The sequence below is a fragment of the Haliotis asinina genome, chromosome 12, assembly GCF_037392515.1.
Source record: "Haliotis asinina isolate JCU_RB_2024 chromosome 12, JCU_Hal_asi_v2, whole genome shotgun sequence".
Taxonomy (NCBI): domain Eukaryota; kingdom Metazoa; phylum Mollusca; class Gastropoda; order Lepetellida; family Haliotidae; genus Haliotis; species Haliotis asinina.
This window is the reverse complement of record NC_090291.1, coordinates 38,518,854-38,535,325: the sequence shown is the minus strand read 5'-3', so window position 1 is coordinate 38,535,325 and position 16,472 is coordinate 38,518,854. Positions and strand designations below refer to the sequence as shown.

Below are 16,472 nucleotides of genomic sequence, written 5' to 3'. Positions count from 1 at the left end.
GATTTACTGAAATATGTGATTGAAAGGATTTCAGATATCTTAATCGTTGTGATCCAAGTGTTTAGTTACTTAATTACAATGTATTCATTATTCATATTTTTTAGTGCGAATGTTTTCTTATTATCATATGATATATTATGACAATTTATGATTTTTTGGATTCTATTGATCAAGGGTATCGTGAGACCTACGCTTGTGATGCTTCTGCTTAGTAACATGTTCAACCTTTTCTCCCTGGATGTGTTCCTACACTGGGCAGGCCTGGACATGGTGTAAGTACAACACCTCACTGGTGTGATAGTCAGTTTCAGTGTGTTCCTACACTGGGCAGGCCTGGACATGGTGTAAGTACAACACTTCACTGGTGTCATAGTCAGTTTCAAGGTGTTCCTACAGTGGGCAGGCCTCGACATGATGTAAGTACAACACTTCACTGGTGTCATAGTCAGTTTCAATGTGTTCCTACTTTGGGCAGGCCTCGACATGATGTAAGTACAACACTTCACTGGTGTCATAGTCAGTTTCAAGGTGTTCCTACACTGGGCAGGCCTGGACATGGTGTAAGTACAACACTTCACTGGTGTCATAGTCAGTTTCAATGTGTTCCTACTTTGGGCAGGCCTCGACATGATGTAAGTACAACACTTCACTGGTGTCACAGTCAGTTTCAATGTGTTCGTACACTGGGCAGACCTCGACATGATGTAAGTACAACACTTCACTAGTGTCGTAGTCAGTTTCAAGGTGTTCCTACACTGGGCAGACCTCGACATGGTGTAAGTACAACGCTTCACTGGTGCCATAGTCAGTTTCAAGGTGTTCCTACACTGGGCAGGCCTCGACATGGTGTAAGTACAACACCTCACTGGTGTCATAGTCAGTTTCAAGGTGTTCCTACACTGGGCAGGCCTGGACATGATGTAAGTACAACACCTCACTGGTGTCATAGTCAGTTTCAATGTGTTCGTACACTGGGCAGGCCTCGACATGGTGTAAGTACAACACTTCACTAGTGTCGTAGTCAGTTTCAAGGTGTTCCTACACTGGGCAGACCTCGACATGGTGTAAGTACAACGCTTCACTGGTGTCATAGTCAGTTTCAAGGTGTTCCTACACTGGGCAGGCCTGGACATGGTGTAAGTACAACACTTCACTGGTGTCATAGTCAGTTTCAGTGTGTTCCTACACTGGGCAGGCCTGGACATGGTGTAAGTACAACACCTCACTGGTGTCATTGTCAGCTGGAACGTTTTGGCGACTTACAAAAATTGGATTCTTTGATCTAATTTTCCAATTTTCAAGTGTAAACCATCGTGCATGTCCGTTATTCTATGATAACATTAATTCCTGTTATCCAGACTGCGGGATAGCAAAGTACAGTTCTACGTTTCCATATCTAACAACATTTGAACAATCTTATCTTGTTTATGTTTTCTGGCAAACAGATTTCCTTGTGACGTTTCACTTAAATACTGAAACCAAAATCGATTTGGTACTGAATTTTTTTTCAAAATTCTAAGGCCTTAAACGCTGGACTATGTCATCAAACATATCCAAAAGCAAGTAAAATATCTACGTTAACAAACAAGAGAGTATGCATGGTGCAGAATCAAAACAGAGCGCTGCATAGGTAACCATGGATGTCACAGATGTTTTACATACAGAAACATTCTGTACATCTCTATACAAATATAGTAACCTTTCAAGTTTAGATTATGGTAAAACTTTGTGAGTAACGTGTGTATCACTTGACCATAAATTGTATTTGTACATTTTAGAGGGGCTGCACTGGCGATATGTGTGACCTATGGAGCATGCTGCATTATGCACGCGTTGTATATCTATGGATCAAATATCAACGATGCTACCTGGACAGGTATCAATCTGTCAACAAACGTCTTTAACGGAGTATTATATTCCACAGGAACCCTTGTTACAAAGGCGGGGCGTATGATTCCGACAACAGCATAGACATGAGTTGTAAATAATTATATACAAATAACATCTATGATTATCATCTAACAATACATATATTACAACTTTTGGAGGTGGAATAGAAATTGGTACTGTGTATGGCAGCTAGCCCATACTTTCCTCTCACCCCTTCTCTAGTGTATAAACGTTTGCGTTAAAATCATCTTCCTGTTCATATCCTCTGTTACAGAATCAGGACATTTTACGTGGTTCCCTGACGCAAACAGCTTGCGATACTAATGTTATCTGCTATAAATGTTTATACTCTGTTCAGGAACGTCGAAGATGACATTTAACTTGGAGATGGGTATTTTTCAGGCTGGTCGGCCAGGTGTTGGCTGGAATGGAAATGTTTCGGCGAGTTGGCAGTTCCTGGTTTTATTATGATCGCGCTGTCTTGGTGGTGTATCCAGATCGTTGTTGTACTGACGGGTATGTATTGTCGCGAGGTATTGTAGTGTCTGGTGCTTTATGTTCATGAGTATCCAGTGTGGAGTACCATGGTGATACATAGGGGTGTACGTAGTACAAATAAACTAGAGTAGTTTGGGTGAGATGCATTTTGTACTCCCGATAACTATGGTTGTATAACGCTATCGGTGGAGTTAGTTTCAAGATTCTCTCAAGAAACAACATAAGCATTACTATAGTCTGTTTGCGGTGAAAACGTACAGATGAATTTCACTTCAAACAGAAAAGTAAATGAAATAAAGTGAAATTAAAATTGAGAATCCTGATAATTTTACTTTGCCATTTGAAAATTTAAATCTCAGAATTATATTCTACTTAGGATAAAAGTCGTTAACAAACGATCATATGTGCAAATTGGTATCATTGGTTCGTATGTTAAGGGATTACGCACACTAAATGAAACACCAAGAACAAGTAGGGTTGGTTTAAGTTAACGCTCATCACGTACCGCACGTGCATTTGTTTCACTGTTCCAACTACCAAGCTTGAATTGCAATGGCCCTCAATGAAATACGCATTCCGCATACGAATAACATAGAGTGGATGGAGGGGTACGGACACCCCCTCTTGACCTGAAACTTTGTTCTATGAACCATAAAAGATCGATCCTCAAAAGTGTGCCTCCCCACCCCTTCTAGTAAGCTGTATCAGCTCCTGAATAACTGGCCATTATTGAACATTTGTCAATTTAAGATCCTCAATGACATAGCAGTATACATACCAATAACTTGCCATCTTTAACAGAGGCCCTATATATCCTCAATGACATAGCAGTATACATACCAATAACTTGCCATCTTTAACAGAGGTCCTATATATCCTCAATGACATAGCAGTATACATACCAATAACTTGCCATCTTTAACAGAGGTCCTATATATCCTCAATGACATAGCAGTATACATACCAATAACTTGCCATCTTTAACAGAGGTCCTATATATCCTCAATGACATAGCAGTATACATACCAATAACTTGCCATCTTTAACAGAGGTCCTATATATCCTCAATGACATAGCAGTATACATACCAATAACTTGCCATGTTTAACAGAGGTCCTATATATCCTCAATGACATAGCAGTATACATACCAATAACTTGCCATCTTTAACAGAGGTCCTATATATCCTCAATGACATAGCAGTATACATACCAATAACTTGCCATCTTTAACAGAGGTCCTATATATCCTCAATGACATAGCAGTATACATACCAATAACTTGCCATCTTTAACAGAGGTCCTATATATCCTCAATGACATAGCAGTATACATACCAATAACTTGCCATCTTTAACAGAGGTCCTATATATCCTCAATGACATAGCAGTATACATACCAATAACTTGCCATCTTTAACAGAGGTCCTATATATCCTCAATGACATAGCAGTATACATACCAATAACTTGCCATCTTTAACAGAGGTCCTATATATCCTCAATGACATAGCAGTATACATACCAATAACTTGCCATGTTTAACAGAGGCCCTATATATCCTCAATGACATAGCAGTATACATACCAATAACTTGCCATCTTTAACAGAGGTCCTATATATCCTCAATGACATAGCAGTATACATACCAATAACTTGCCATCTTTAACAGAGGTCCTATATATCCTCAATGACATAGCAGTATACATACCAATAACTTGCCATGTTTAACAGAGGTCCTATATATCCTCAATGACATAGCAGTATACATACCAATAACTTGCCATGTTTAACAGAGGTCCTATATATCCTCAATGACATAGCAGTATACATACCAATAACTTGCCATGTTTAAAAGAGGCCCTATATATCCTCAATGACATAGCAGTATACATACCAATAACTTGCCATCTTTAACAGAGGTCCTATATATCCTCAATGACATAGCAGTATACATACCAATAACTTGCCATCTTTAACAGAGGCCCTATATATCCTCAATGACATAGCAGTATACATACCAATAACTTGCCATCTTTAACAGAGGTCCTATATATCCTCAATGACATAGCAGTATACATACCAATAACTTGCCATCTTTAACAGAGGTCCTATATATCCTCAATGACATAGCAGTATACATACCAATAACTTGCCATCTTTAACAGAGGTCCTATATATCCTCAATGACATAGCAGTATACATACCAATAACTTGCCATCTTTAACAGAGGTCCTATATATCCTCAATGACATAGCAGTATACATACCAATAACTTGCCATCTTTAACAGAGGTCCTATATATCCTCAATGACATAGCAGTATACATACCAATAACTTGCCATCTTTAACAGAGGTCCTATATATCCTCAATGACATAGCAGTATACATACCAATAACTTGCCATCTTTAACAGAGGTCCTATATATCCTCAATGACATAGCAGTATACATACCAATAACTTGCCATCTTTAACAGAGGTCCTATATATCCTCAATGACATAGCAGTATACATACCAATAACTTGCCATCTTTAACAGAGGTCCTATATATCCTCAATGACATAGCAGTATACATACCAATAACTTGCCATCTTTAACAGAGGTCCTATATATCCTCAATGACATAGCAGTATACATACCAATAACTTGCCATCTTTAACAGAGGTCCTATATATCCTCAATGACATAGCAGTATACATACCAATAACTTGCCATCTTTAACAGAGGTCCTATATATCCTCAATGACATAGCAGTATACATACCAATAACTTGCCATCTTTAACAGAGGTCCTATATATCCTCAATGACATAGCAGTATACATACCAATAACTTGCCATCTTTAACAGAGGTCCTATATATCCTCAATGACATAGCAGTATACATACCAATAACTTGCCATCTTTAACAGAGGCCCTATATATCCTCAATGACATAGCAGTATACATACCAATAACTTGCCATCTTTAACAGAGGTCCTATATATCCTCAATGACATAGCAGTATACATACCAATAACTTGCCATCTTAACAGAGGTCCTATATATCCTCAATGACATAGCAGTATACATACCAATAACTTGCCATCTTTAACAGAGGTCCTATATATCCTCAATGACATAGCAGTATACATACCAATAACTTGCCATCTTTAACAGAGGTCCTATATATCCTCAATGACATAGCAGTATAGATACCAATAACTTGCCATCTTTAACAGAGGTCCTATATATCCTCAATGACATAGCAGTATACATACCAATAACTTGCCATCTTTAACAGAGGTCCTATATATCCTCAATGACATAGCAGTATACATACCAATAACTTGCCATCTTTAACAGAGGTCCTATATATCCTCAATGACATAGCAGTATACATACCAATAACTTGCCATCTTTAACAGAGGCCCTATATATCCTCAATGACATAGCAGTATACATACCAATAACTTGCCATCTTTAACAGAGGTCCTATATATCCTCAATGACATAGCAGTATACATACCAATAACTTGCCATCTTTAACAGAGGTCCTATATATCCTCAATGACATAGCAGTATACATACCAATAACTTGCCATCTTTAACAGAGGTCCTATATATCCTCAATGACATAGCAGTATACATACCAATAACTTGCCATCTTTAACAGAGGTCCTATATATCCTCAATGACATAGCAGTATACATACCAATAACTTGCCATCTTTAACAGAGGTCCTATATATCCTCAATGACATAGCAGTATACATACCAATAACTTGCCATCTTTAACAGAGGCCCTATATATCCTCAATGGCATAGCAGTATACATACCAATAACTTGCCATCTTTAACAGAGGTCCTATATATCCTCAATGACATAGCAGTATACATACCAATAACTTGCCATCTTTAACAGAGGTCCTATATATCCTCAATGACATAGCAGTATACATACCAATAACTTGCCATCTTTAACAGAGGTCCTATATATCCTCAATGACATAGCAGTATACATACCAATAACTTGCCATCTTTAACAGAGGTCCTATATATCCTCAATGACATAGCAGTATACATACCAATAACTTGCCATCTTTAACAGAGGTCCTATATATCCTCAATGACATAGCAGTATACATACCAATAACTTGCCATCTTTAACAGAGGTCCTATATATCCTCAATGACATAGCAGTATACATACCAATAACTTGCCATCTTTAACAGAGGTCCTATATATCCTCAATGACATAGCAGTATACATACCAATAACTTGCCATCTTTAACAGAGGTCCTATATATCCTCAATGACATAGCAGTATACATACCAATAACTTGCCATCTTTAACAGAGGTCCTATATATCCTCAATGACATAGCAGTATACATACCAATAACTTGCCATCTTTAACAGAGGTCCTATATATCCTCAATGACATAGCAGTATACATACCAATAACTTGCCATCTTTAACAGAGGTCCTATATATCCTCAATGACATAGCAGTATACATACCAATAACTTGCCATCTTTAACAGAGGTCCTATATATCCTCAATGACATAGCAGTATACATACCAATAACTTGCCATCTTTAACAGAGGTCCTATATATCCTCAATGACATAGCAGTATACATACCAATAACTTGCCATCTTTAACAGAGGTCCTATATATCCTCAATGACATAGCAGTATACATACCAATAACTTGCCATCTTTAACAGAGGTCCTATATATCCTCAATGACATAGCAGTATACATACCAATAACTTGCCATCTTTAACAGAGGCCCTATATATCCTCAATGACATAGCAGTATACATACCAATAACTTGCCATCTTTAACAGAGGTCCTATATATCCTCAATGACATAGCAGTATACATACCAATAACTTGCCATCTTTAACAGAGGTCCTATATATCCTCAATGACATAGCAGTATACATACCAATAACTTGCCATCTTTAACAGAGGTCCTATATATCCTCAATGACATAGCAGTATACATACCAATAACTTGCCATCTTTAACAGAGGCCCTATATATCCTCAATGACATAGCAGTATACATACCAATAACTTGCCATCTTTAACAGAGGTCCTATATATCCTCAATGACATAGCAGTATACATACCAATAACTTGCCATCTTTAACAGAGGTCCTATATATCCTCAATGACATAGCAGTATACATACCAATAACTTGCCATCTTTAACAGAGGTCCTATATATCCTCAATGACATAGCAGTATACATACCAATAACTTGCCATCTTTAACAGAGGTCCTATATATCCTCAATGACATAGCAGTATACATACCAATAACTTGCCATCTTTAACAGAGGTCCTATATATCCTCAATGACATAGCAGTATACATACCAATAACTTGCCATCTTTAACAGAGGTCCTATATATCCTCAATGACATAGCAGTATACATACCAATAACTTGCCATCTTTAACAGAGGCCCTATATATCCTCAATGACATAGCAGTATACATACCAATAACTTGCCATCTTTAACAGAGGTCCTATATTTGCTTTGAATTGAATTGATTTTCCGGGTCATCTACCTCTAAGAACATTTTACTGAAACTTAAACATATTCTCTTAATGACGGCTACGCGTGATTCTCGCCTTTGGTTGTTGTACGTGCATATTTAAAATCAGTGTGTCCGAAAGGTCAAAATGTCCATACAAAGCACAGGCAAACTGTGGCGCAAAATTAGTTGCGCAGCATCGCCACCATCAAACGTATACACCAATTTATTCACTGGGGTGTGCTCTCACATGTCCAACCCCATGTTGAACAATTACTCACGGGAAATATTTCTATTCAACATTTTTAGCGCAGCATGTGTTATTCAGGCCGTTCTTCGCCTCCATTCCCCCTTCCAGTCTCCGGTTCAAAGGAGTGAAGGAACAGGAGGGGTTTATTCCTTATGGAATATTTACAGTTACCTTCCCTGCATCATTCGCCCAAAATGCCAGAAGGTTTTTTTTTCTTTATGTACAATAAGTGTTATGAAAATTCTAAAAATAGCGACGACAGAAAAGACAAATAAACTCCAACAGGTTCATGATAAAATTAGGCAAAATGGTATTTCTTTTATATTTCTGCTTATTCTTGTTCCGTCACTCCGTTCAGTCGGAAGCTGGCAGGGGTAATGGAGGCGAAGAACGATCGGAATACCACGAGGGGCGTTTAAAATAATGAATAAAACATATTTCACGTGAGTAATTATTAAATATGGGGTTGGAAATCTGAGAGCACGATCAAGTGAGGAAATGGGAGTGTACATTTGATGGTGGCGATATTTTATTTTGACATGAAAAATAGTTTTCGATCCGAAGCGAGTGAAGTAGGTTGCCAACCCTCGCTCGCTTCGCTCGCATATAAAAAGACTCATAGTCTCTATGTTGCGCCAATAACGGGATCGTGTGATCGGGTTCGACATAGGTTTTGTATCAAGGTGTATACAGAGCTGATGCAACAGTGACTAGATATATGGTCGTTGTGCCGATAATGCTATGTACTTAATAGACCTGGAGGCGTTAATGTTACCCAAGCTCGCCCACACCTGTACTTGTGTCCTTCATTTGCAGGTTATCTTGGGAAGGCGCAGTTGGCAGCCCAAGCTGTCTTGTTTCAAATGGTCGCCTTAACTGACATGGTACGTTCATTCTAATATGCATGGCAGACGGGGTAGTGGTTCAACGTTCGCTCGTCACGCCTAAGACCCTGGTTCGATTCCTCATACGGGTACAACGCGGTAGAACAGTAGAGGAACAGATCACTAAAACTGTTCTCTAGAATCTATTCATGTATGAAGCTCATTTCTGCAGTACCCCGCCGTGATCTTGCTGTGATATTGATAAAAGCGGCGTAAAATCAAACTCACACATTGACTAAGAATGCACACATATGTTCATAATACATTAAACTACATTTCTGACGGACACATATTGATATACTTACCCGGGAAGATCCCGGGATAGAATAGGCCTTCATCTACCCATGTTTGCCATAAAAGGCGACTATGCTTATCGTAAGAGGCGACTAACGGGATCGGGTTGTCAGGCTCGCTGACTTGGTTGACACATGTCATCGGTTCCCAATTGCTTAAATCGATGCCCATGCTGTTGATCACTGGATTGTCTGGTCGGGACACGATTATTTACAAACCATAGAGCTTGAATATTAGATTGCTGCTTAAAACAACAACCAGCCAACCAACCAGTTGGTGTATATATAATCAAAATGCGATAACAAACTCTGGTTATAAGGAACCGAAATAGTGACTTCTTTGTATTCGGCATAACTAACGGAAATGTACTGTATTTGATTATTACCATACGGATGAATGCAAGAGTATTAACCTCTTTGCTCTTCTTAAATTCTTTGTAACTATAATTATAGATAGTTGTGGTCATAACCCTTTAGATATTAAACAATCAATAACATCGCTAACCTTATTGCTACAGTTGTCCTGTGGTATGTCGATTGCTGTGGGCATGCGCATTGGCAACCTGCTTGGAAGTGATGACCACGTGGCTTGTCAGACAGCGAACTCAACTGCAAAACTAATTTCAGGTGAGATGAGGTGTGCTAACAGATCAGGTGTACTATTCCAACATGTGAACCTGACGAAAGTAGAACTTGACTAATACAAACCGGCAACATCTGACAAAAAACTGAAATTACTTTAAATGTATACAAGTATTTTTGTGGCACCACGAAAATATTTCGTTTTTTCACAAAGGTTTCTTTTTATGACACCTTGAATACTAGGGCTGTATGTTGTCAAATAAATTGTATTGCAATATATTGCGATTCTGGTACTTGTATTACGATTGATGGGGTGTTTAGAACTTAGAACTATATGCTATGGTAATAATAGAAGAAATCTCGAAATTAAATTTGATCTTGAGATATTGTATGTTTTTAGCAAAACGTTTATTGGATGTGAAGTAACCTGTATTGTCAATTACAATAGAAGACCTCAGTGTGAATGAAATTCTGCGTAGATTTTAACCTAAACTACAAACATAATTACAAAACTTCATATATTTTCTTTAAACCATGTACCGGTTTTGAAAAAACAACAACATTGCAATGTGTATGGTGTGAAAGGCGTATTGCATATCCGTAATGCCATGCAGTCCTATTGAATGCGTGATTTTGAATCCAAGGAACCTGATAGTTCGTGATCTCCCGTTCTCTCAATGTTTTCATCATCGTTTCTGTTGTAGGAATATTTTCTGCAGTGGTGGGCGCAGTACTTACACTCTTTGGGAGAGTAATAGCTGATGCATTCACTGATGATGAGTGAGTAGTGTAGTATATAGGCCATGGTAGCTGTCTGCAGCATGTCGAATGGTTTGTCAGCACAGATACCGGAACAGTGGGGGAGCCTTGGGGTTAATGCGTTCGCTCTCTCCGAAGATCCGGATTCGATTCTGTGGAGGCTACAACGTCTTCTTCGCGATGTTGGTAAAAGCTGCTCTCGCTTACACGTTGGACCCGTGAAGATCCCGGTTAAAATTGGTCTTATATAACCCATGTATGCTTGTCGTAAGAGGCGACTAACGGGATCGGGTGGTCATCCTGGCTAACTTGATTGATACGACATCGTATCCCAATTGCCTGCAACTAATGATCATGATGTTGATAACGGATTGTCTGGTCCGGACTTTAGTATTTACAGACCGTCGTCATAGAGCTGGAATATTGCCGTGTGCGGCGTAAAACGTAATTCACTCACTTACACGCGATTGTGTCATAAATCAAATTATCGTTACAGTGAAGTGGCAGATCGAGTGAAGCAAGTAATGCCAATCGTCACCATCTACATTACCATAAAAGCAATACCTGTAAGTATATCGATATCAAACAATAAAAATTGATATCGTATTCATATTGTCTGGACATATGTCTAAAAGGTAGACACCAAACGCGACACGTAGAGTATATATGCGATTCTGGGTCGCGAGGGGTGACATGGGTTGATGTACCCTCGATATTTGTTATGTACCCCTCGCCTTTCAGTCTACATCAACCCATTGGCCCCGAGGGACCGCTGAACAACGTATTTATCTTACCGAACACTTTAATGCTAAGTTCGAATTGTTTGAAGCATTGGTACAAATACTTTTTTTGTAGCCATCAATAGATATTGTTGATAAGAAAAACAAATTTAGAGTTATCTCCCTACCACCGATTTGCATTCTCAAAATATCGGTTATTTCCGTACATCACACATGTGTCAATGTTATTGGAGCTAAAGAATTACTATCACGAAGTACCGAATGAGTTGCCATAGGCAGCGGGGTACATTGAAAAGTTACTCGCTTGTTAGCGGGGTACATTAAAAATAGTAGAAGAGCGCTCAGCCAATCAGAAATCGGCATTTGTGTGTGAGGTAAGATAAATATATGTCAAATTGTGATGACATCAGGTGTTCGCCAAAGGATGGGCGCATCACCCAACACAGAGGGCGACCGTATCTTGCACTTATTTGAAATTGATGTCCTTTACAAACCATTTCCTTTTCTTGGGCCTAGAATAGAGTACACAGATGAATCAGCTGTTAGCAGCAGCAACCCTTGCATAAACAGCTGTTAGCAGCAGCAACCCTTGCATAAACAGCTGTTAGCAGCAGCAACCCTTGCATGTTCTAGAATGCGAGTAACGGGAGTCGTAAGGCTCTCTGACTTGGTTGACACATGTCATTGTGTCCCAGTTGCGTAAATGTATGCTCAAGCTGTTGATCACTGGATTGTCTGCTCCAGATTCGATTACTTATTGCTGAGTGCGATAAACTCCAAAACAATCAACCTTGTGTCAAACATCATAAACCTGTTCTCACGACATTTGACACCGATCTCTCAATCTCTGAAGAGAGTTCTAATGTTTAGTGACAGATTTTCATGCACAGTGCAATTTCACAGCGAGCGAAAAATACTGGAAAAGATTATAGGAACGCTTGTACTTTCACAGGGATATTGTTGCATGTTTTGTTTTTAATAAGAAAACTCTACTGTGAAGTGAATAAATGTCATGCCATGTCATGTCATGTATCCTTGTATTCGTTTCTATGAGCATAGTGTTACATTGCTCTTATGCTCATGTTTCACCTCCAGAGTGTATTGGGTGGAGTTTTAAGAGGTATTGGGCAACAACGATTTGGAGCTTTGGCCACCTTCATGTCATACTATGTCATATGTCTTCCTCTTGGGCTCCCATTAATGTTTCTGACATCACTGGGTATTGCAGGTAAGATTATATCTCATAGAACCAGTACATCTATGGATGACAACTTTCATTCTCGAGCACGACATTTCGATACAGGTTCTTGAATCGTCTTCGTACTTGAAAACGATACAAAAACTGTATCGAAGGGTCGTGCTCGAGAATTAGGGACGTTGTTATCCACATATACTTGTTCTATCTGACTTCCAACTTCTAAAATGCCACTCAAATAAAAAAGATTATTTCTAATTTACCATTCCTTGACCAGTGTAACCAAAACAACGTATGGATTCGGGTTAGAAAAGATTCGCAGGAAACTGTGCTGGTTGAAAGATCTTAGTGACTACTTCCGGTACTAAGCTGATTCCCGCCTTCCTTTGCGCGAGCGGCAGCTTGAGATAGGCGAGGAGGGGTCAAGCTAACTTCCGGGGCCCGATTTCAGGTGACAAGCGTATATTCACGAATCAGGGCCCTGCTCCACAAAGTGTACGTAACTTTACGATCTATCGTAACTGTATACTATATCACAGTGCCACGAACGATTTGTGGATCGGGATGCAATTCTAGTTACTAATTGCGTGTCCAGCAAATATTACTTTATTAGACTTGAGCACGTGTCACGGCTTTCACGGCACTTGACTGTCGTGTCTGTATTGCAGGAATCTGGATCTCCTTTACCATTTCCGCTGCGTTCTTAGGCATGTGCTTCTGCGTCAGACTTAGTAATGTCGACTGGAAGAAAGAAGCTGCACTGGTGAGAATCTGAATTAACACATACACGTCGAGCACCGTTGTGTCGATATCTCGATTGCTTCGATCTGTGATTGTTGAAATTGTGGGGCGATAAAATTATATCAAACGGTTTGCTTTTCATATTGATATGTGATGATATGCCCCGGCCTCTATGTACGGATAGCTCTATATCTTCTCTTGCTCTCTGAATATCGAGACATCGCTGCTCAATTGTATTTTGAACATAGCGTGGTTCCTGTTCACGTTAGATCTTTGTGTATCCCAATTACAACTCGATAAATCCAATCCCTCTAGGACGGTTTATTTTTTCCTGTTAATGCATATATGCCCTCCAGTGGTCCGTGATCTTTTCTAAACCTAACCGGAATTCCCGATAATGTATGGTGGGGCAGATAAATTTCTATATGGCATGTAACTCGCTTTGTCGAGTTTTGTCAGAATCTGCCACTCGCTGGTTTGATTCACGGGTTCGCTTAGTGCGTTATTCCCAGGTTACAACTAACGTGCCTCTTTAAGTATGGGACTTACTATCGCATAAGCACCATGGTTGGTCAGTCGCAAGTGTGACACAAAGGTACGTATGTGTCACGCGCATGATTTGACTATGTGATATAAACATACAATACCGACAAACGTACGTCACCTTGGTACAGAGCTAATGTCCCGGATTATGACAATACATTGTGACCCTACATTATTTATGATTAAACAACAAAACTAGCAAAAAATCAACATAATCACACAATAAGCAATTTGACTGAAGCACTACACATAAAAGACAACGCCAAAAGCTTAACTGGGCCCATAAATTCAACATAATCACACAATAAGCAATTTGACTGAAGCACTACACATAAAAGACGACGCCCAAAGCTTAACTGGGCCCAGGGCTATTTCATCCCGTGAGGTTACCAGCACCTAGTCCAAAACTAATGAACCAATCTCCCTCTCTCTGACTCCTCTCTCTAATCCCCTATTAGTTATCCCCACTCCCACCGGTATCATGTTTATCATGCTGTTGTCTTGCCTCGAGTAATCTCAAGTACATTTATGCTTGTTTTCATTGTAAATGATTTTGTATTATCCCCATTGTCTTTGTTACAACTTCTCTACTGTATGAGACTACTAGCCACTAGGTGCCGCTGCACAGGTCTGTACAGCACTTGCTTGACAACGCCGTTAGAATCTATGTGGAGACGTCTACCACGTTAAGCTGTGGTTTAGCTGACATATTGAGAATCCCATGCAGCCACAGTTTTATTTCGGTTTTTTGCAAGTTACCTTGTTACTCTGTACTTCAGGCCCAGGAACGCGCAGGTGCCAAATGCAAGAAATCCTCCGAGATGAAAGGCGGTGGTAAAATTACTTCAACACCTTCCAGTCAAAATTTTATATTTTTTTAGACTTTTATGAAAACACTTTCATGGTAAATTGGTAAAATTAAGCAATTTATATTTATTTTCTATCTATATTTCTTCAGTGCGTTTGTTTGGTCATAGCGATGTACCATTTACTCACCCGATAGGCACTTATATTTAAGAGCACTTACCTATAATTTCTCCTCCGGATAAGATGACAAACATTACATTAGGAAGTTACTTCGTGGTTATTAAAACATGATCCACTTAGAAACATCACCCTCATTGTAAAACTTTTGTCATCAATGTTATCACAATGACAGCAATTCAGTTTTGACACACCCTAATAACAGATGACATTCATGATACGAAAATACAAAGTTGGCTAATATTTTATATGTGTGACTTTAGATTACTCTCTACTGATGCAAGAAGACTACGCCAGCGATGATGAAGATGTAGAAGGACGTCCATCCCATATCAACGAGTCAGGGGGCAGTTTGATGAGAGTCATTTTCTCCCGTCTGATAATAGTGCTATGTGTTATTGGCACCCTTGTGTTTGGTGTCATTGTGAGGACTATGTCTGGAAGCTGGCACTTACCAGAGTGTTCCACTGTTCCTGGACTTGCACAGAGGATCTCGGAAGCTTTATGTGTCAAACAGACGGAATTCTTGCAAACCCTGAATTCGACATGGAATATCACTGATTGTAGCTTTAATGGATAGAATTATCATGAAAACTTCCCCAGGTTTCCAGAAATGAGCGGCCACTGTAACTTGATAATGCTCCCAAATTGCTTCATGTCGGGTCGTTATGAAGTCCGTTGTTCGGTGACGTCATAAGTAGGTCAGTTCTTGGTTTCAGTCATCTCCCTTGGAACTTAAGTTCAATATTGACGATATTTCTGACTCACATTCATCACAAAGTGTTATCACATGAACAAGATAACGTAATAAAATTCGTAATAAAATACGAGTAAATGTTTCAATATTTGTTGGCTTTGAGTGGCTGAGCAGTTTGTACGTAGTGTTCGGCTATAATCACAGGTGACAGATGAACTGCCAGGGATTATTACGATCAATAAGATAAAGTGGAGGACAACGCATTAATACAACGATGGGTTTGTATTCTGTGATTGTTTGGTAATCGTATGGTGCACGATTTCCACGATCCCAGGTATGAAAACATGAATACACGGAAATACATTTATATAATGACATAAGAGATACGCTCAATGACGGAATTTAAAACATAATGTCACTCGTGACATATTTTTCGTTATCACTCATACCTCTTGGGCTACTCTATTTATACCCAGAGGCATTACAGACATACTCCAAGAAAAGGAAATACTGTCGCCGATCGAGAATACCATCTCTTTGTTTCAATCCATGTGTGAAAAAGACACTGTCCATTCACTCCAACTGCTTTACCCAGTTAAAATATACGTAAAAAGTTGTTTTAAAACCTCTAAAGAACACGGTTAATGGTTGATTTACACGGCATACTCTATGTGGCATACTCTATGTAGCACGGGTGGGAAAAAGGTTGAAATAAAGGTTCGGCAGCTGCTGTTGGGTGTGTGTGACAACTTCTATCGACTATCTATGGCACTGTAGAGACAGACGGTAATATGTGCATATAGTACTTTAAAGGACAGACCAACCGCATGTGGAGAGGATGTAGAAGATGTAGAAGAATGGCTGACACTGACTGAACACATATGAACAGA

General features: G+C 39.2%; 1 protein-coding gene across 1 annotated transcript; it reads left to right on the top strand.

The window, feature by feature from the left end:
• Nucleotides 1-180: 180 nt before the first annotated feature.
• Nucleotides 181-15,710, top strand: LOC137258443 (multidrug and toxin extrusion protein 1-like). The gene is made up of 11 exons (XM_067796126.1): nt 181-272; nt 1,779-1,876; nt 2,293-2,406; nt 8,981-9,048; nt 9,860-9,968; nt 10,628-10,703; nt 11,179-11,248; nt 12,518-12,650; nt 13,286-13,380; nt 14,681-14,735; nt 15,149-15,710. The coding sequence occupies exons 1-11, from the start codon at nt 199-201 to the stop codon at nt 15,463-15,465; spliced, it is 1,209 nt and encodes a 402-aa protein (XP_067652227.1). The 5' UTR covers nt 181-198; the 3' UTR covers nt 15,466-15,710.
• The last annotated feature ends 762 nt before the right edge of the window (nt 15,711-16,472 follow it).